The sequence below is a fragment of the Stegostoma tigrinum genome, chromosome 25, assembly GCF_030684315.1.
Source record: "Stegostoma tigrinum isolate sSteTig4 chromosome 25, sSteTig4.hap1, whole genome shotgun sequence".
Taxonomy (NCBI): Eukaryota; Metazoa; Chordata; class Chondrichthyes; order Orectolobiformes; family Stegostomatidae; genus Stegostoma; species Stegostoma tigrinum.
The window spans coordinates 10,923,702-10,946,313 of NC_081378.1; the positions used below are offsets into that span (position 1 = coordinate 10,923,702).

Here is a 22,612-nt window from a genome sequence, read left to right on the forward strand (position 1 = left end):
CAAATGAGCTACTAGTGTAGTTTGAAATTGGCAGGTATCGTGTGGGCATCACAGAGATGTTGCTGCAAGGGGATCACAGCTGGGGACTAAATGTCCGAAGATACATACCCTATTAAAAGGGCAGCAACTGGGCCGAGGGGGCCAAGCATTACATTGTTAAAAAGAAATGAAATTAAGTTAATTGAAAGAAGTGATATAAAATCAGAAGGCATAGAATCTGTGAGGAACCATAAAGAAAAAAAGATCAAAAGTTGTGTTCACATGTCCTAGCAATAGTCAGGCTGTGGGGAAGAAAATAAATCAGGAGGTAGAAAACGGATATAGCAAAGGCACTACTACAACAATCCTGGAGGATTTCAATATGCAGGTGGACAGGGAAAGTCAGGTTGGTAACCAGTGTCAAGAAAAGGAATTAGTGAAATGTCTCTGAGATGATTTTCAGAGTGACTTGGTTGGAGCCTAAGGGATCAGGCAATTTAGATTTGGTGATGTGTAATAAGGCAGACCTGATCAGGAAGCTGAAGGTGAACAAATGGGCAGTCACCATGAAATGAAAGAATTCACCCTGCAGTCTGAGAGGGAGAAGCTGGAATCAGTTGTAATGGTATTACAATTGAGTAAAAAGAAGTAACAAGATGAGGGAGGAGCTAGCCAGAGTTGATTGGAATGGAAGCCTAGCATGGAGCAGAAATGGCAGGGTTTTCTGAGATCATTTGGGAGGCAAGGCAGAAATTAATTACAACGAAGAAGAAACAGGCCAAGAGGAAGACGAGTCAACCGTAGCTGACCAGGGACGTTAGGGGACAGTATTAAAGCAAAAGAAAAAGCACAGTGGAGAAGATTAGTGGGAAACCAGAGGATTGGGAAGCCTTTAAAAACCAGAATATGATAATTGGAGAAGAAAACAATAAAGATGGAAGATGAAATATGAGCATTAGCTAGCCCAGTAATAAAAGAAGATTGTAAGAGTATTTCTAGATATATAGAAAGGTAACAGACAAGCAAACATGGATGTTGGATCATTGGAAAATGAGGCTAGAAAAGTAGTAATGGAGAACAAAGAAGTGGCAGAGGAATGGAAGAGGTACTTTGCATCAATGTCACAGTGGAAGACACTACCAGCATACCAGAACTTCAAGAGTCAGGAAGCAGAGGTGAGTGTAGTAGCCATTACTAAGGAGGTAGCGCTTGGGATCTAAAAGTGGGCGAATCAGCTGGACCAGATGGGGTAAACCCAAGTGTCTGAAGGAGATAGCTGAGGAGATTGTGGAAGCATTGATGGTGATTTTTCAGAAATTACTGGAGTCACTGTGAGTCACAAAGAACTGGAAAATGGCTAATGTAACATAATAAAAACCAAAAGAACAGCAGATACTGTAAATCAAGAACAAAAACAAAGTTGCTGGAAAAGCTCAGAGATAATGGGAACTGCAGATGCTGGAGAATCCAAGATAATAAAGTGTGAAGCTGGATGAACACAGCAGGCCAAGCAGCATCTCAGGAGCACAAAAGCTGGTGTTTCGGGCCTAGACCTTTCATCAGAGAGGGGGATGGGGTGAGGGTTCTGGAATAAATAGGGAGAGAGGGGGAGGTGGACTGAAAATGGAGAGAAAAGAAGATAGGTGGAGAGGAGAGTATAGGTGGGGAGGTAGGGAGGGGATAGGTCAGTCCAGGGAAGACAGACAGGTCAAGGAGGTGGGATTAGGTTAGTAGGGCTGGGGTGGTTGTGTGCTGCTGTGGGGGGAGGGGACGAACTGGGCTGGTTTTGGGATGCGGTGGGGGAAGGGGAGATTTTGAAGCTGGTGAAGTCCACATTGATACCATTGGGCTGCAGGGTTCCCAAGCGGAATATGAGTTGCTGTTCCTGCAACCTTCAGGTGGCATCATTGTGACACTGCAGGAGGCCCATGATGGACATGTCATTTAAAGAATGGAAGGGGGAGTTGAAATGGTTCACGACTGGGAGGTGCAGTTGTTTATTGCGAACCAAGCGGAGGTGTTCTGCAAAGCGGTCTCCAAGCCTCTGCTTGGTTTCCCCAATGTAGAGAAAGCCACACCAGGTACGATGGATACAGTATACCACACATTGGCAGATGTGCAGGTGAACCTCTGCTTAATATGGAAAGTCATCTTGGGGCCTGGGATAGGGGTGAGGGAGGAGGTGTGGGGGCAAGTGTAGCATTTCCTGCGGTTGCATGGGAAGGTGCCGGGTGTGGTGGGGTTGGAGGGGAGTGTGGAGCGAACAAGGGAGTCACAGAGAGAGTGGTCTCTCCGGAAAGCAGACAAGGGTGGGGATGGAAAAATGTCTTGGGTGGTGGGGTCGGATTGTAGATGGCGGAAGTGTCGGAGGATGATGCGTTGTATCCGGAAGTTGGTGGGGTGGTGTGTGAGAACGAGGGGGATCCTCTTTGGGCGGTTGTGGCAGGGGCGGGGTGTGAGGGATGTGTTGCGGGAAATGCGGGAGACGCGGTCAAATGCGTTCTCGACCATCCCTCACACCCCGCCCCTGCCACAACCGCCCAAAGAGGATCCCCCTCGTTCTCACACACCACCCCACCAACTTCCGGATACAACGCATCATCCTCCGACACTTCCGCCATCTACAATCCGACCCCACCACCCAAGACATTTTTCCATCCCCACCCTTGTCTGCTTTCCGGAGAGACCACTCTCTCTGTGACTCCCTTGTTCGCTCCACACTCCCCTCCAACCACACCACACCCGGCACCTTCCCATGCAACCGCAGGAAATGCTACACTTGCCCCCACACCTCCTCCCTCACCCCTATCCCAGGCCCCAAGATGACTTTCCATATTAAGCAGAGGTTCACCTGCACATCTGCCAATGTGTGGTATACTGTATCCATCGTACCTGGTGTGGCTTTCTCTACATTGGGGAAACCAAGCGGAGGCTTGGAGACCGCTTTGCAGAACACCTCCGCTTGGTTCGCAATAAACAACTGCACCTCCCAGTCGTGAACCATTTCAACTCCCCCTTCCATTCTTTAAATGACATGTCCATCATGGGCCTCCTGCAGTGTCACAATGATGCCACCTGAAGGTTGCAGGAACAGCAACTCATATTCCGCTTGGGAACCCTGCAGCCCAATGGTATCAATGTGGACTTCACCAGCTTCAAAATCTCCCCTTCCCCCACCGCATCCCTAAACCAGCCCAGTTCGTCCCCTCCTCCCACCACATCCCAAAACCAGCCCAGCCTGTCTCTGCTTCCCTAACCTGTTCTTCCTCTCACCCAGCCCTTCCTCCCACCCCAAGCTGCACCTCCATTTACTACCTACTAACCTCATCCCACCTCCTTGACCTGTCCGTCTTCCCTGGACTGACCTATCCCCTCCCTACCTCCCCACCTACACTCTGCTCTCCACCTATCTTCTTTTCTCTCCATCTTCGGTCCACCTCCCCCTCTCTCCCTATTTATTCCAGAACCCTCACCCCATCCCCCTCTCTGATGAAGGGTCTAGGCCCGAAACGTCAGCTTTTGTGCTCCTGAGATGCTGCTTGGCCTGCTGTGTTCATCCAGCTTCACACTTTATTATCTTGCTAGAAAAGCTCAGCAGGTCTGGCAGCATCTGTGGAGGAGAAAACAGAGTTAACGTTTTGGTTCCGGTGACCATTCCTCCGAACCCTTCATGAGTTCTGAGGAAGGGTCACCAGACCTAAAACATTAACTCTGTTTTCTCCTCCAGAGATCCTGTCAGACCTGCTGGCTAAAGTAACATCCCTGTTTAAGAAGGAAGAGTTGCAGAAGACAGGAAACTATAGACTGATTAGCCTGACTTCAGATGTTGGTCCGATTTCAGTGTCCATTGTTCAGAATGAGTTTGTCGAGGACTTGGAAGTGCAGGGTATAATAGGATTGCGTTGCACAATTTGTCAAGTGGTGGTCATGTCTGACAAATTTTATAGGATAGCCAGTAGATGGGATCTATTTGGATTTCCACAAGACCACTGATAAGGTGCCACACAGGAGGCTGCTAAATAAACTAAGAGCCCATGGTATTAGGGGCAAGGTACTGGCATGGACAGAGAATTGGTTGCCAGCCAGAAGGCAGAGATTAGTCATCAAGGGGTAATTTTCTGGATGGCAGTCGGTGACAAGTAGCATTCACAGGTGTGTATACTGGAACCACTACTATTTACGTTACACATTAACAATCTGGACAAGGGAACTGTGGAGATAGCAAGAACTGCAGATATTGGAGTCAGAGTCAATACAGTGTGGAGCTGGAGGGACACAGCAGGTCACACAGCATCAGAGGAGCAGGAAAGATGCAGTTTCAGGTTGGGTTATGGAGGGATGGATCTGGGTGTGATGATCTGCGGGTCGGTGAGGACTTGTTGGGCCGAAGGGCCTGTTTCCATACTGTAGGGGTTCTAAGATATTCTAAGCTCCACATCGTACTGAAAGGAACTGAGGACTCTGTAGCTAAACTTGCTGGTAGAGGGATGGCTACTGCTGAGGAACTGGGAAGGCTGCAGGCTGGGAGAGTGGGCAAAGAAGTTACGGCTGAAGTCCTATTTGGGAAAGTGACAGGTTATGCACTTTGGCAGGAAGGATGGAGGTATAAACTATTTTCTAAACAGCGAAAGGCTTTGGAAATCTGATGCATAAAAGGATCTGAAAGTCCTAGTTCAGGTTTGCCTTAGGGTTAACATGAAGGTGCCATTGGCAGTTACAAAGCCAAATGCAGTGTTTGTATTCATTTCAAGAGGATTAGAATGGAACAGCAGAGATGTATTATTGTGGTTGTATAAAGGTCTGGTCAGACTACATTTGGAATATTGTGAGCAGTTTTAAGGATGGATGTGCTGCCTTTGGAAGAGGTCTATAGAAGATTTCCAAGAATGATGCTGGGGAGGAAGGGCTTGCCACATGAGGAGCAGTTATAGAGACAGAGTCATAGGGCCTGCCTCCCTGCTCTTCAGCCCAAGCTGGTCCAGGCCAACCAAAACGTCTATCTACGCTAACCCCATTTTCCTGCATTTGGCCCGTATGCTTCTAAACTTTTCCTATCCAAGTATTTGCTTTTTAAATGTTGTCAATGCACCAACCTCAACTTTTTCTGCTGGCAGCTTATTCCATGTGCATACATCCTCTCTGTTTAAAAAAAAAGTTGCCCCTCAGGTTCCCATGCATTCTCTCCCCTCTTACCTTAAACTGGAGCTCTCCAGTCCTCGATTCCCTAACTCTGGGGGAAAAAAGACTGAGTGCAATCAGGCCATCCATGCCTCTTATGATCTTACATACATCTACAAGGTCCCCCCTCAGTCTCCTACTTTCTAAAGAAAAATGTGCTAGCTGTCCAACCTCTCCTTATAACTCAGTCCCTTGAGTCCTGGCAACATCCTTGTAAATTTCTTCTGCACATTTTCCATTTAATATCATCCTTCCAGTAGCAAGGTGACCAAAACTGAACACAACACTCCTTTGGCACCTCACCAACATCCTGTACAACTGCAACATAGCTTCCCAACTTCTGTACTCAATGCCCTGGCTGATGAAAGCCAGTACACCAAAAGCCACCTTCACTGCCCTATCTACCTGTGACTCCATTTTCAGAGAACCATGTACTGAACCTGAACTTCAAGGTCCCTCTGTTCCACTACACTCCTTAAGGCCCTATCATCCACCATGAAACTCCTCCCTAAATTTGACTTTCCAAAATCCAAAACACTTATCTATATTAAGGTCCATTTGCAATTTTGGAGCTCACCTCCCCAGCTAATCAAGATTTTGCTGCAATTTCCGATAACCTTCCTCACTGTCCACGATACAGCCTATTTTACTGTCATCCACAAATTTACTAAACATGCCTTGGACATTCTCATCCAAATTACTGCTATAGATAACGAACAGCAATGGGCCCAGCACTGAAGCCGGAGGCACTCAACTAGTCACAGGCCTCCAGTCCAACAAGCATCCTTCCACTATTACTCTCTACTTCCTACCATCAAGCCAATTGTGTATTGGGGTTGGAGGGGAGTGTGCAGCGGACAAGGGAGTTGCTAGGAGAGTGGTCTCTCCAGAAGGCAGACGAGGGTGGGGATGGAAAAATGTCTTTAGTGGTGGGGTCGGATTCTGAAATAAATAGGGAGAGAGGGGAGGCTCCATACTCCCCACCAACCCCACCAAACCCGGAACTTTCCCCTGCAACTGCAGGAAGTGCTACACCTGCCCCCACGCCTCCTCCCTCACCCCCATCCCAGGCCCCAAGATGACTTTCCACATCACCTGCACATCCTCCAATGTGGTATACTGCATCCACTGTGGCTTCCTCCATATTGGGGAAACCAAACGGAGGCTTGGGGACCGCTTTGCAGAACACCTATGCTCGGTTCACAATAAACAACTGCACCTCCCAGTCGCGAACCATTTTAACTCGCCCTCCCATTCCGTAGACGACATGTCCATCCTGGGCCTCCTGCAGTGCCACAATGATGCCACCGAAGGTTTCAGGAACAGCAACTCATATTCTGCTTGGGAACCCTGCAACCCAATGGTATCAATGTGGATTTCACCAGCATCAAAGTCTCCCCATCCACCACTGCATCGCAAAACCAGCCCAGCTCATCCCCGCCTCCCTAACTTGTTCTTCCTCTCACCTATCCCCTCCTCCCACTCAAGCTGCACCTCCATTTCCTACCTACCAACCTCATCCCGCCCCCTTGACTTGTCCGTCCTCCCCGGATGACCTATCTCTTCCCTAACTTCCCATCTATACTCTCCTCTCCAGCTATCTTCTCCTCTATCCATCTTCGGTCCGCCTCCCACTCTGTCCCTATTTATTTCAGAATCCTCTCCCCATTCCCCTTTACTGATGAAGGTCCGAGGCCCGAAATGTCAGCTTTTCTGCTCCTAAGAAGCTGCTTGGCCTGCTGTGTTCATCCAGCTCCACACTTTGTTATCTCGGATTCTCTAGCATCTGCGGTTCCCATTATCTCTGTGTCTCCTGGTAAGCCATCCTGCAGAAGTCAGTGGCCCAACCCTCAGAAACAGGGATGGAAAACAAAGGAATGGACAAATGTATGATCTGATTCCGTCCTTTTTAATAGTACGTGGTATAATTTGAGAAAATTAATATGTGTCAACGATGCAGAGACTAGAGAAGGCCCAAATAAACGCATTGCTTTCTTGTGCATAAAGAATGGTGCCCTTAACAATGTATTGAAAGAAACTAACAGGAAACCACTATTGTTTAATTAGAAACTGCCAAGGCAGGGGGATTAGATAACATTTTAAAGTAATATAAAATGCAGATGATGATCTGGCAGATGTAGAGGCTAATGTGGTGGAAACTGAGCACAACAGTCATGTTACTGTTGAGAAAGAGAAATGTTTGATGTACCATAAACACACTGAAAGGCTGTTAATCAGACAAGAAATAGCATTTTGAAGCACAGTATCTGATTGTACATGGATCACAATCTGCGGAAGTGATCCACTATAAACAATGTAGACAAAAACTTCAGAGTTGACTCAATAAGGTCATTCATGTCTTTTCCTCAATTATAGTCGACAGATTTTCTAAAAACAAAATTAACACATCAGAAATACCTTACCGTGCATACTATGTTTTGAGTCAGACAACAGTCTCACAAGTGCCCAGAAGGCATCTTCTTCATTCAAATACATAAGAAGCAGTGCAGTGATCTGACTCATTCCCTGGCAGTAACCCACTTCCTACAATTGAATAAAATGAAAAAAGGGTAAGCTCATTACTTAAAGGGAATTTACTCATTACCTTTTAAGGAAATTAATGAGGTTTGGATTTTAAATTTTAAAATTTTATTTGTAATTAAATCATTCATAACCATTTATGAAATACAAACATTAAGAAAGGGAACCAATGTAAAGGGAACAGCTGTTAACTTCCTTTTCAAATCTAATACATACTATAATCAAGGCATCAGAAAATTCAGCAGTTTGCAAAAAAAACTTGTTTCTGCATACAATGTAATAGAGGTACCAGAAGTGTTACTGGCTGTCAAAATGTGAACTTCTGCTAAAGGATAGCAATGCATAAACAAATAACATCCTGCTCCGCTGATGCTGCTTGGCCTGCTGTGTTCATCCAGATCTACACCTTGTTATCTCTAATTCTCCAAAGAGTGTTACATTTAACTATTGAAAAAGATACCAAATTACTGTCAGGTAATTTTACAAACAAAGGCAAAGAAAACCTATAATACTACATTACTGAAGCATACAAAAAAGAAACAGCATAGTGCTCAATAATCAAAAACAAGAGAAACAAGGATAACAGTAACATCATTAAGGGAGCCACATGTGACAAACTCAGATAATTATAGCAAAATGGCAGAAATAATAATTTTTATCTTGGCATTCATTTGTCCGTCAAACATGGCTGAAGTGATGTTAGAAAAAATTCAAAATGATACAAAGACATTTCAGGTAGGAAGCAGGGTTAATTGGTAAACTACAGCTCATACTGGGGTCGGAAGGGCAACATATTAGCATGGCAACTGGCTGGCTAACAGGAAGTACAAAGTTGGTATGAATTGGTCTTTTTCAGGTTGCTTGAAACAAGCGGTGCGTGAGAGATATCTGTACTGAGACTTCAACGCTTTCCTATTATTTTACTTGGATGAAGGGAGCAAAGATATTGTTGCTAAAATTTGCTTATGATAAATCAATTGGATGAAAGTTGTGAAGGAATCTGGCACATGGAGTACAATGCGGGAAAATAAAAAATAATTACCAAAAGGTGAGAGATTGCAGAGGTCTGAGATGCACTTGGATCTGTATATCCTAAAGCATGAATTGCAAAAGACAAATGTGCAAGTACAGAAAAGTAATTCACAACTCTCATAGAATGTTATCATCGATTGCAAGAAAAATTAAATCTGAAAGTAGGGAGGTTACACTTCAATTACACAGGGCACTGGTGAAAACACATCTGAAGCATTGTATAGCAGGTAGTTCTGCTATAATGTGTGTTTTGTTAATGTGAATTGGCTGTAACATGATTGATGAATAGTGGACGCTATTCGGATAACGCAAACTTTCTGCCAAACAGATACGACAATTTCCAACGGCAATTTCCTAAAGCGCGAGCTCGTGCAAGGAAGCAACTATCACGTTATAGGAGAACTACTTGTACTGCAGACCTTATTTAAGAAAGGATGTAGATACTTTGGAAACAGCAGAGGAGGTTTTCTAGACTAAAATCTGAAATGGGTGAATTGTCTTGTGAGGATAAGTTTGACAGACCAGACTTGTATTTGCAGGACTTTAGAAAATTAAGACTTGATTTAAACATACAAAATCCTGAGGGGCCGTGACAAGGCAGATATGCAAAGGGTGTTTCTTCTCACGGGAGAATCTATTAGTAGCAGTCACTGTTTAAAAATCAAAGGTTGCCCATTTAAAACAAATTGAACTAAATTTTCTCTCAGATAAAGTTCAAATTCTTTGCAACTATCTTTCTGAAAACACAGTGAAAGCAGGATCTTTCAATATTGTTAAGGCTGAGGTAGATGATTTTTGGCAAAGAAGAGATGAAAGATTAGTGTAGGTGGAAAAATGGATTTACAAATCAGTCAGCCATGGTCTTCTGAAACTGGAGAAAGCTCGAGGAGTCAAATGGTCTATTCTGGCTCCTTGCTGGTATATTAACATATAATTAAGACTAATGAGATTAAAATCTCTTGTTTGGAGAATTGTATCAACACAAATTCAAAGTAGTTAGGAGAAAGATGCCAATGCACTGGCACGCATATATAAAATTCATCGAAAAAGGGAATAGTAGTAGATGGATGGACAGATGATAGATTCACAGAGACAAAAGAATGAAATAATCCATTGTAACAAAGTGTGGAGCTGGATGAACACAGCAGGCCAAGCAGCATCTCAGGAGCACAGAAGCTGACGTTTTGGGCCTAGACCCTTCATCAGAGAGCATTACTAGCTTGGTAAAGTTGCCACAGTCCTACTGGCCATTGGGCCGCTCTCTCAATAGAGAGCGCTGATGGTAGTTTAACTTGAGGGTCAACATGCCTCAGCTGAGGAGAGAGGTTGAAAAAAAAGTCCTTCATGGTAACCTCAGCCAACGGCAGGGAAGATAATGGAATTTCCAATCCAAGGTGCTGCAGAAAAATGTTTAGAAACTGAGAAACAGCTTGAGAAACAAAGGAGAGCACTGGCTTAATGAACCTTCACAAAGTCTTTAAATTAAGAAAGGAAAAACAAAGGGAACTCAGCAGACACAATGTATTTAGGTTTCCAAAAAGTCAAGGAGCTATATAATGGATCAATAACTAAGTCAAAGCACAAGGAATCAGAGGACAAGCTAAATAGAAAGCTGGTTCCAAAACTGAGAATTAGGTTTAAATTTAGTTACTCAGGTTGACAAATGGTCCCAAGTGGTGATCCATATGGAATGGTGCTGCAATCTCTATTGTTCACTACTTGGTTAAATGACTTGGACTTATAAAACAGAAGCACAATTTTAAAATTTGTACACAGTATCAAAATATGTGATATAGTTATAAAGGAAGACATGAATTAATTGAAAAAATAGATACATAACTGACAAATGAACTTCAGTGTACATTAGACCATAAAACAATATGAAATAAGAATGGAAGTAGCCTGCTCAGCTCCTCAGGCCTGCTCTGCCATTCAACAGGATCATGGCTGATCCTAGTATTCTTCATGCCTGACCTTTCTCCCACTACTAATCAAGAATATATCAATCTCAGCCTTAAATGTATACATGGACTCTGCTCCCCACAGCTCTCTGTGATAAGCAATATCAAAGAGTCTCAAACCTCAGAAGAATTTCCTCCTTGTATTAGTCTTAAATTGGTGCCCTTTATTCTGAGACTCAACCCTCTGGCCCTAATCACTCCCATGAGGATAAACAGTGTCAGCATTTATCCTGTCAAGCCCCTTAAGAATCCGACATGTTTCAATGAGATCATCCCTCATTCTTCTACACTCCAGTGAATATTCCTAACTTGTTTAGCCTTTGCTCACAAGGCAATCTCTCCAAACTGGAGAACATCCGACTGAACATTCTCTGAACTCCCTCCATTGTAACGACATGTTTCCTTCAGTAAGAGGTCCAAAACTGTTCACAGTATGTGGTCTCATCAGCACCTTGTACAATATAGTAAGACTTGCCTACTCTTGTACTCCAATCCCTCAAAATTACGGTCAATGTTCCATTAGTCTTCCTAATTACTTATGTGCTAGGTTATGGAGAGGTAAAAACGTTTTGGTAGGAATAAGATGTAAACAACAAGCACGTGTCAGATGAACAAACCCTGAAGTAGTGACACAGGTCATAAGAAAAAGGTGATTTTAAAAACAAGAGGCAACAAAGGGCTGCAGCTTATTTCTGGAGAGACTGGTCTATAACAAAGTCATGCTAAACTTGTGTAATTATACCATTTATTACACAGTGAACAGTTTGGCCTCTATAAACAAAGGATCTGCACCTATGGCTGTCAGTAAAGGTGAAAAAGAATTACAACAATGGCAGAACTGGGCCTAAGGGAAACTGACCAGGCTGGGGATTTTTCTATGAGAGATAGGGGTAAAATGATTACATTTGTTCAAAATTATGAAAAAGTCTGATATAATACATAGAAAGCTGGTTCTTCCACTTGCAAAGGAGGCCAGAGTTGGAGCCAAATTAGTAGTCAATAACAAAAAAAAAGCACATTTCATGAGAAACCTGGTTAGCAAAAACTGCAGCTAAGATGTGGAACAAGAATAAAGTTGCTGGAAAAGCTCAGCAGGTCTGGCAGCATCTGTGGAGGAGGAAAAAAAAGAGTTAACGTTTCGGGTCCGGTGACCCTTCCTCAGAAGTTCTGAGGAAGGATCACCAGACACGAAACGTTAACTCTTTTTTTCTCCTCCACAGATGCTGTCAGACCTGCTAAACTTTTCCAGCAAATTTGTTTTTGTTCCTGATTTACAGCATCCACAGTTCTTTGGTTCTTAAGATGTGGCACTCCTTTTGCCTAATCACTCCCAAACTTGTGAAATATGAACGTATTAATACAAATAACATAGATATATTTAAGGGAAAGATTTAGTAAAGGATTATTGAGCTTTCAATGAGGACTGAAGTGGAAAATGAAGAGGTTTGTGCACAGCATAAATGTGTACATGGATCTGTTAGGCTGAAGGAGGTCCTTATGAGCTAGAAATACCTTGCTGAGGTTTACTTACTACATATTTGCAGTTATTGAACAAAATGGATTAGAATCCAGAAGACTCTGTCTCATCATCACTCCACAAAACAAATGTCTGTGAATGTTTTAATGCATGATTACTGAAGAAAAATTTTAGAATCTTACGTTCACAATGAATATCCACCTGGCAGCATTAAATTCTTTCAAAAATGATGAAATGCTAGAAAAGACTTAAAGAAAGGTTTTCCTCCAAATATCCTTCACACTGAATTATTCCCTCCCTGACACCCACCCATTGTTTTCAAAATCAGGCATTTCAACAATCACTTTATTATAACTGTGCATTACAAAAATCATGTTTATTCGTTTCATAACAAAATGTATTTTACATTTCATATCTTTCAGAAAATCAATACGAACCAGAAAAGCAAAAACAGCTTTGAAATCTCATCTAAAATACAGGCTACAAAAAGAAACATACCGTGTTATACATGGAATAAGCAGCTAAAACATGGAACAAAGCTTGCTGCCTGCAGAAGAGAAATGTAAAGAAATTACTTATAAATTTTGATCTGTGCCATATTGAATACAAACATATTGATTCGGAACATTGTCCTCAATTCTAAAAGGCAGGTGTTTCGTGCATGTAAATGCTTCAGTGGCTGAATAAAGAAGCAAAATGCTACTCTTGAGATTTACAGGAGACAAATATGGATCCTGAACAGCTAATATTCAAAGTTCATCATTTTAATTGTATCCAGCATAGCAATCAAGAGAAGATATTAATTTTCTCTGAAGGCTTCCGTCCTGAAAGAGGGCTAGCTACTGAGCCTAACCTATTGACAGGCTTTGCGAACGGTTAACTGAGGAAGATCCTTTACAAGCATCTTAAAATCTATCTACATCATCATGGCATCTCTTCTATTTGTTGGCTAATAATATATTTCTTATTTCTTAAAGTGGTCTTGGACAATATATTTCACTACTGGCTCCCATCAGCTTTCCACTATATTGTTCTATCTTTGATGCCACTATCACATGGCTTCACGCAGATCATTAGTACTCCTAGATGTAGATCTTCATATGTCTAGAGATTCCCCAAAAACATTAATTTGGAGTATAACATTATTAGTCACCAAATGGCACATTAAATAAACACAATATCCAAATTCGTATATGCAGACAAGATAGAATAGCAGATATTTAGGATTGATTAAAGCTCAGACAATATATTAGTATATCAAATTTCAGGTGTACTTTTAACAACTTACACTTAATGTATAAGACTTCTAACATTCTGAAACAACGAAACAGAAGATGTTTCATAAGGGCACTATAAAGCAAAGCATAACATGAATCACACAGTAGATGTTAGATTAGATATCCAAAAAACTAGATTAAAATGGTAAGTTTTAAAAACTGTCTTGAAGAAAAGCAAGATGGAGAAGCAGAGTGTGTGGAGTGGGGAGGAATTCCAAAGATTGGGATCCAGATAACTTAAGACACAGCCATGAATGATGCACATTGTATGACTGGGAATGCACAAGCAGTATATTCTAAGGTCTTCAGGTGAGTGCAGAGATAGGGAGGGTGGCAGAAACAGGCAGAAAGCCAGCCACCAGAATACATGAACATCAACTAGCCACAAAACAACATGACCCACTATCACTCATATCCTCACATACAGATGAGGAAGGACACCACTTTGATTGGGACAACACATCCATCCTAGGACAAGCCAAACAGAGACACGCACGAGAATTCCTAGAAGCATGGCATTCCAACCGGAACTCCATCAACAAACACGTTGATTTGGAGCCAATCTACCATCCCCTGAGAAAAAGAACAGGAAATGACATCACCAACCCAAGAAAACCTAACCAGATAAATAGAAAGCGGGACATAACACCAGCGCTTCGTCGGAGGCTCACTGATGATGTTACCTAGAATGGTGACAAAACATCTGGGAACAAACCTTCAAGCTCAGTAAACCAGCTTACATCCGGAACAAAATAAAGACCCACTCTCTTGTGCACCGAGAGGAGGAGAGTGCTGTGTTGGAGGTGAAAGGAAGACGTCGGGTTGGCTGTGCACCCTTGCGACCAGTGGATCTTAATGCTGGCTTCGGCCTAACGCTGGTTCAGGGGAGCAGCCAACCTGCAACGATGGCTGCGGCAAGTGCTCGTGCCCCAGGTCAGGGGGTCCGGAACACCATCCGTGTTTCTGTAAAGAAGGTGGAAGAAGGTGCACCTGTGGACCGCACCTTCTTCGTGAAGAGGGTCCTGTTGGACTGTTGTGGGTTCGCTGCTGCGGACATTTACTGCCTGCAGGATTTCCCCGGAGGAGGTTTTTACGACGTGACCTTCAGGAGTGCCAAGCTTTGCGAGCACTTCCTGGAGGTTTTCAAGGAGAAAGGAGGTGAGGGCCCCCTCTCTGTATTGACCGCTGTCCCGCTGTTTGTGATGCCAGTGCAGAGGAGCCGTATGGTGACTGTACACATGCACAACTCGCATGTGCCAGCAGTTGATGTCCTGACCTTCCTCGGAAGGTATGTGAAGGTGGAAGGGGACCTAACTGACATCACGGACCCCTTTGGCATCTGGTCGAGTAAGAGGCAGGTCAAGGTGACGCTGAGGATGGGCGCGGACAGGAATGTCGTACACCCAACGTCCAGCTTCGAGATCGGCAGGAGCAGGGGCTACCTGAACTATGCAGGGCAACCAAAAGTCTGCCATGCCTGTGGTAGGTCAGGTCACGTGGCGGCCGACTGCAAAGCCACCATCTGCAGGGAGGACGGACACCTTGCAAAGGATTGCCCACAAGAGAAAAGCTGCAACCTTTGCGGGGAAGCGGGCCATCTCTATAGGGCATGCCCGCGGCGGGGGACCACCGACGCCCAGGTCGCCAGCAGGGGCAATGCGGGGCCAGCCACCCCGGAGGAGAGGAAGGCACCAGGGCCCAGCAAGGACCCCACTAATGTGCAGGAGGGCCCAGCCCCGCAGGGTGGGCCCGAGGCCAGCAGAGCACCCCTGCAGGCTCCGATCCCCCCCGACAACCCGGAGTCGATGGAGGCGGCGACAGGTGACTCAGGGGAGTGGACAACAGTTCGGAAAGCGAGGAGGAAGGTGCGTCGACGGGCCCAGGAGCCGCAACAATCAGGCGGGAAGAGGCAGCTACAGGGGGGGCTATAAGAACTCCTCTGACGAGGGGGATTCGGAGAGGGCCCACCCGAAGTAGAAGTTAAAGATCTCGAGGGAGAAGGAAGGCAGCAGCCCGCTTCCAGGTGACGGGAGGCGTCCTGAGGCTCCCTCCGACACCCAGTCAAGTGCCGCTGGAGGGCCCCCCGGAAGTTCCAGGCTGGAAGGAGGAAACAGCGCATCCCCAGCCTGACCCGGAGCCGGACCCTCCTGCCTCCGCACCCCTGACGGGGGGGATGCCACCCGGAAGGCAGCACGGACGGTTTCCTGAGCCCGGAGAGCGTCCAGAAGTTAGCCCGGGCAATGGGCATGAAGGGACAGATGGAGGGGCTGGACCTTGGACTTGGGGAGGGTACTGCGGTCACTGCCCACAATGGGGGTACGAGTTGCGAGCATTAATGTGCGCAGCGTCAAGTCAACCGCGAGATGTGTGTCCACATTGGCCTACCTGACCACCATCGAGGTGGACCTCCTGTTTCTGCAGGAATGTGGGATACCGCACCTCGGCAGGTAAGGGAAATGGTCCGGCGCCTGGACCTGTGGGCCTTCGATCTGGTCGGGGGGTAACGACTGTCACTCCTCGGGCCTGGCTATTCTGCTGCGGGGGCGCAACTTCACCATCTCTCAAGTTCAGGAGGTGGTGGGGGGCGCCTCCTAGTGGCTGACATCACCTACAGGAATGCTCCCCTGAGGCTGATCAACGTGTACGCCCCAGCGGTACGGAATGAGCGGTTGGCCATCCTGCAGCGGCTTCCACGCCTGCTGGCTACGTCCAGGCCGGTCATCCTAGGCGGAGACTTCAACTGCATCAGTGATGCAGATGGAAGATCCGGCGTGGGGACAGCGGGTGGGGGGAGTCAACTGGACATCACGTCCAGAATCCTGATGGGCACGGTGAAGGACGCCAAGCTGCTCGACGTCTTCAGCACCCCTGCAGACGGAGCGCAGCAGAGGTACACCTGGTTGCGGCCAGACGGGTCTATCCGCTCAAGGACAGATTTCCTGTTTTTGTCACGGACGTTCTCGGTCAGATCCACCGGCGTTCAGCCGGTGTTCTTCTCTGACCACTGCCTCCTGCTGGCCGACTGTCACTTACAGGACGACCAGCCGGCCGGCAAGGGGACGTGGAAGCTCAACACGACTCTGTTGACCCCAGAGAACGTCAAGGAGCTTCAGAGGGAGTATGCCGGTTGGGGAACCGTGAAACCCCTCTTTGAGTCTCCAGGCGACTGGTGGGAGACGGTGAAGGAGAACATCAAGAGGTTCTTTGTTCAGAAGGCAAGAGAGAGGCGGGGAAAGTTGTCGCGACTCCAGAAAAGGGTGCAGAACCTGCTCCTTCTGCAGTTGATGGGGGTCAATGTCACGGAGGACCTCCGCGAGGTGAGGGGCCAGCAAGCCTTGCTCTTCGCCGCGGAGGCCTCCCAGATAATCTTCCGGTCCAGGGTCCACTCCGTGGAGCAGGACGAGACGTGCTCGTGTTTCTTCTTTCAGAAGGTGCACAGAGAGAGCTCTGTGCTTAGCCGGCTGAAGGAGGACGACGGCTCGGTGACGTCGTCTCAGCCCGACATTTTGAGGATCAGCAGATCCTTCTATGCCGGACTGTACGACACGAAGCCCACGGACAGCACGGCCTCCGAGTCGTTCCTGTCGTCTATCACGGAGGTCTTAGACGACGGCACGAGGGAGTGGCTGGACCGGCCGATATCCCTAGACGAGCTGACCAGAGTCCTCAAGTCCTTGGAGAGGAATAGGACTCCCGGAAGCGATGGCTTACCGGTCGAGCTGTATTCCGCTCTGTGGGGCCTGGTCGGCCAGGACCTGCTGGAGGTGTACGACAGTGCGCTTCGGGTAGGGGAAATGTGCAAGTCCACGAGGAAGGGCATCATCACCCTCATTTACAAGAGGAAGGGGGAGAGGGAAGAAATTAAGAATTGGCGTCCCATTTCACTTTTGAACGTGGACTACAAAATCCTGGCCAAGGTCATAGCCAACCGGGTCAGGTCTGTCCTGGAGTCAGTGATTCACCCTGACCAAACCTGTGCTGTGCCGGGCAGGAAGATCACTGAGAGCCTCGCGCTCATCTGGGATACAATCGCCTACGGACAGGACAGGCGATTGGACACCTGCCTTGTCAGCCTGGACCAGGAGAAGGCCTTCGACAGGGTCTCTCATGCTTACATGAGGGATGTCCTCTCCAAATTGGGGTTCGGGGAGGGCATCCGCAATTGGATCCGGCTGCTCTACTCCAACATCGTTAGCGCAGTCTCGATCAACGGGTGGGAATCAGACAGTTTTCCTGTTAGATCTGGAGTCAGGCAGGGCTGCCCCCTCTCTCCTGCCTTGTTCGTGTGCTGTGTGGAGCCCTTCGCCGCATCCATCAGGAAGGAATTGAGCCTGAAGGGCGTGACTATCCCAGGCAGCGGAGGCCTTTAGGTCAAGACCTCCCTGTACATGGACGATGTCGCCGTCTTCTGCACCAATCGTCGGTCGGTGAGTAGACTATTGGACATCTGCGGCCAGTTTGAACTGGCCTCGGGTGCCAAAGTCAATAGGGGTAAGAGCGAGGTCATGTTCTTCGGGAACTGGGACGACCGCTCCTTCATCCCCTTCACCGTCAGGACAGACTACATGAAGGTGCTGGGTGGTTTTGGTGGAGCTGGGGCGTGCACTAAGTCTTGGGAGGAGCGTATCACCAAATTGAAGCAGAAGCTGGGCAGGTGGACGCTCCGGTCCCTCTCCATCGCGGGTAAGAACCTGGTTGTCACGTGCGAGGGGCTTTCGGTACTGTTGTATGTGGCGCAGGCCTGGCCTATTCCCTGGACCTGCGCCGCTGCGGTCACCCGGGCCATCTTCCACTTCATTTGGGGGTCGAGGATGGACTGGGTCCGCAGGGACACCATGTACAAAGACCTGGAAAATGGGGGAAAGGGCGTACCAAACGCCACCCTCGCCCTGACGGCTACCTTTGTGTGCGGCTGCATCGAGCTGTGCGTAGATCCTCAGTACGCAAACACCAAGTGTCACTACTTACTGAGGTTCTACCTGTCTCCGGTGTTGCGAAGGATGGGCCTGGCCTCATTGCCGTGGAACGCTCCGAGTAGTTGGACCGTTCCGTACCATCTGTCCTTCGTGGAGAAATTTTTGGAAAGAAACACCTTTGACCACAAGGCCGTCAGGCAGTGGTCAGCACGTAGTATCCTCGGGACCCTTCGGGAAAAGGAGAGGGTGGATCCTGTCGTGTGGTTCCCCACGCAGACTGCCAAAGTCGTTTGGCAGAATGCCTCATCGCCAGAACTTTCAAACAAGCACAAGGACATTGCTTGGCTGGCGGTGAGAGGGGCTCTGCCAGTGAGATCCTTTATGCATGCCCGGAATCTCTGCACCACTGCACGCTGCCCTCGAGGTGGCTGCTGGGGGGACGAGACTGTCGATCACCTCCTTCTGGAGTGTGCCTATGCGCAGGAGGTCTGGAGGGGGATGCAGTGGTATTTGTTGAGGTTCGTCCCGAGCAGCTCCGTGACGCGGGACTCCGTGCTCTACGGGCTGTTCCCGGGGACGCACGCCGAGACCAACATCAACTGCGCCTGGAGGACCATCAACGCAGTGAAAGACGCTCTTTGGTCTGCCCGCAACTTGCTGGTCTGCCAGCTGAAAGAACTGACCCCGACCGAGTGTTGCAGACTGGCACACTCCAAGGTCCAGGACTACGTGCTGAGGGACGCGCTAAAGTTTGGGGCAGCCGCCGCCAAGGCGCAGTGGGGAAAGACCACCGTATGAAACCCCTCGTCCAGAATAGAAAAAAAAACCCTATCTGGTAACTGGGCCCAACTGGCGCCTTCCCCAAGTGGTCAGGGGGCCAACGGGGACTGTGCGGGGTGACGACTGCCGGGGTGTTTTCTTTGCTTTTTTTTTTCCTTTAGTTGGTGTATGTACCCCCTGGGTAACCCGGAGCGGCTTGCATGACTGGGTAGGTGCATAAATGTTCTTTTTTGTACATTCTATGAATAAAGTATATTTTTTCAAATAAAAAAAAGGTGACGAACCGTCTAAAAATGAACCTTCCAGCTCAGCGAGCAATCTCACATCCAGAACTTCAACCTGAGCTACAAATTTTCTCAAAACTCGCTAGGGAGGGTAAGGCCATGAAAAAAATCTGAAAACTAGAATGAGCATTTTAGAATCAAGACCCTGTCTGACTGGGAGTCAATTGAGATGAGTGATCAAAAAGTTGGTAGAAAAGGACTTATAGCGGGTTAATTTACGTACAGCAGAGTTCTGAATGACAGTGAGACAGACCAGCCAAAGTGTGTTGGAATATTCGAGTTGAGAGGTAACAGAGGTGAAGGTTTCAGCAGTAGGTGAACATAGATAGGAAATTTAAACTAGGCTTGAGCAGGAAAAAGGCATTATTAGGAATAACACAAATATGATATCAGAATCTCAACTCCAGAACAAAAGAAACATTCAAGATAGCGAAAATACTGGCTTAATCTCAGATCATGCTGAGTAGTGGGTGAATTTAGTAGCTTGGGAATGGAGTTTGGCGTGGGCACAAAAAAATGGCTTCAATCTTACCAATATTTAATTAGTGGAAATTTTTGCTCATCCAGTACTGCATGCCAGCGCAAGAGTTTACTAATTTTGCAACAATGGAGGATTCTGGAGAGTTAGTAATGAGGTACAGCCAGGTGTCTTCAATTGAAACTCAGATGATATTGCCATGAGGCTGCATATAGATGAGAAGCAGGAGAGCAGTTTGAAAATAAAGATTGATCCTGTGACACAAGAGGCAGTGCAGCAAGAGGAGAAGCCATTATGACCAAAACTCTGGGTACAACAAGGCAGGTAAGAATGGAACCACATGAGAGCAATACCACCAAGCTGGGCATCAGTGGAGAAATGGTCAAAGCGAATACTCATGTTAAAGGAATATAAGTTGTGTATGGCAAGGAAGGAAATTTGACTTTTGTCACAGTAATGCAGTACGTAATTTATGACTTGGATAAAAGCTGTTTTGGTGTACGGCAGGCAAAAACTAATTAGAGGGACTAAAACAAAGCCCAAGGAGGAAGTAAACAGATTTGGGAGGTGACACAGATTCAAAAGACTATGGAGAGGAGTCAGAGGTTGGAGTTGGGACGTCAGTTTGCAAGGACGAGGTCAAGGGTAATTTTTTTTTTAAGGAGAGAGGTGATGACAGCAAACTTAAACGAAAGGGGTACAGCATCTGAACAGAAAGAACTGGCTAATACAGAGATCAGTAGAGCAAGTTGGATAATCAGCACTTCGTGGGACCAGAATCAAAGGAAGAGTTCAAAAGAAGAGTCACTGGACTCTAACTATTTATAGTTTCTTTCTTGACAGGTACAACCAGACCTGCTGAGTTTCTCCAGCACTTTTTGTTTTTATTTGAACAATCAGAAGATGGATTATGGACAAGATAAGCTGAGGGCATGAGGCGAGATAAAGGGAAAATAGAGAAACATGACAGTTTAGGGCCAGGCCAAGAGCATTACAAGGAAGGTTGACAGGTGAGGTAGCAGAATCTGGTTAGAAGCAGAGACAGCTCATTGGATAGTCTTGATCTCAATGATGCAGTAGTTTATCAGCTTCTTGTATGTGCTGTTGGAGACAAGGAAATCAGGGACAGGGGTTTAAAAAGATGGTCTGCAATTGAGGGAAAAAGAAAGCTAGGGATTATCCTTGCATTCCAGGAATATACTAGGATAGTGAGCAGTTTTCACTGATAAGAAGATGCGGTAGCATTTTACGTAGTCCAGACAGGTCGTGTGATGCATAGCTAAACCATATCTTTTCATACCCAACAGCTGTGATGAAAGCCGTATTGGTGGAAAACGGGCAGCGTAAGAGAGAAAAGTAAATGGAAACTAGGACGAAAGCAGGTGGGTGTTGCTGTGAAGACATGATTGAGAAATCAATATTTGCAGAGACATTGTGACAAATGGAGGGCCAAAGGCTAGATTTTTGGTATTTCGCAAGTGCAGTTGTAAACGAATTGGGGAAATCAATTTTTTCCAGGGATGAAAACAAAAGTTAGGATACGGGATAGAATGGAGACAGAGTGGTGAGCAATACAGGGAAACGGTCTTTTGTAAGACCAAAATCAAATGAGATGGCAAAGAGAAGGGGATGGCCATGAATATGGTATAAGGAGTTTAAACAATGCGAGTGATTTAGGGAGATTGAGAAAGCAATAAACTTGATGTTTTTCATGAATTTTTAAGAATTTTACTAAATTTCCAGTTCAGTGTGCATGAAGCAAAAAACAAAGCTTAGAGCTAACGTAGTGAACAATTTCATGTCACCTTTACTTTTAGAAGGGAAGATTCAGAGCTGCCTCATGCATGGTAATTTTGCAAAGTACTGATAAATTCAAGTGAGTTAGGGATTTGCGTATACCACTTGAGTAATAGCAAAAAACAGAAAGCTGATTTAGCATAACCAAGAGACAGTATAATTTTGAATACAGTGCTAATCTCAATTTCATTATATATTTTGTACACAGATGAACCTTTTCAGAATTTTGTTAGAATTCAGTTAGAATTCACATCTATAATTAATCTTGGCATCAATGTTTAGTTTGATATTTCCTAAAAAGAGCATGTTAATTATTTTAGTGAAAGACTAGCCTAATAATTCAGAAGGAAGAGAGAATAAGGCTATCAATCAATTGGAATAGGAAGTTTTACTGATAAATATATAATTTCATCCTAACACTGAAAAATTGAATTCAAACAGCCTCCATTTTACACATATTAAATTTTCACAACTCATCACTGCGAAAAATAGCATTAAATCACATTACCAAGTTCTCAAGAGTCAACTGGGATGAGCAACTAATGCTGTCCTCAGAACAACTAGATCCAGAAAATAAACACATTGCAAAAAAAACTGAAGCCAAAATTGATCAACCTGGTATGTTGCACTTCGGAGTCATTTTCATGGCTCTACAACAGATTTTATTCTGAGGTACTAACATGCCAAGGAATAGGCACCACTGCCTCTACCACTGAAGCTGCTGGTACAACTTATCACAGTTGTCAAAATATGAGCAGGTTGCTAATTACACAGACATTTCTTCTGAGCTTTGTAATTAAAGGACAATCACCAGGCAGGGGAAAGTATCAAGGAAGAGCCGCATAATGAAAATAATGTTGAGGTAACTCAAATGTGGCAGTTGCATGTGCACTGTAGTGTACTTGTGCTCAT

At 45.9% G+C, this 22,612-nt stretch overlaps 1 protein-coding gene across 6 annotated transcripts in view; it reads right to left on the reverse strand.

Annotated features, from left to right (window-relative positions):
• The window catches only part of usp6nl (USP6 N-terminal like), a 230,743-nt gene that overhangs the window by 54,751 nt on the left and 153,380 nt on the right, over nt 1-22,612 (reverse strand). For all 6 annotated transcript variants that reach the window (XM_048553726.1, XM_048553725.1, XM_048553727.1 and 3 more), the window contains 2 exons: nt 12,667-12,715; nt 7,581-7,701 (listed from right to left, as the gene is read on the reverse strand). In XM_048553726.1, the coding sequence (XP_048409683.1) occupies nt 7,581-7,701; nt 12,667-12,715 (170 nt within the window). The remainder of the gene's footprint in view (nt 1-7,580; nt 7,702-12,666; nt 12,716-22,612) is intronic.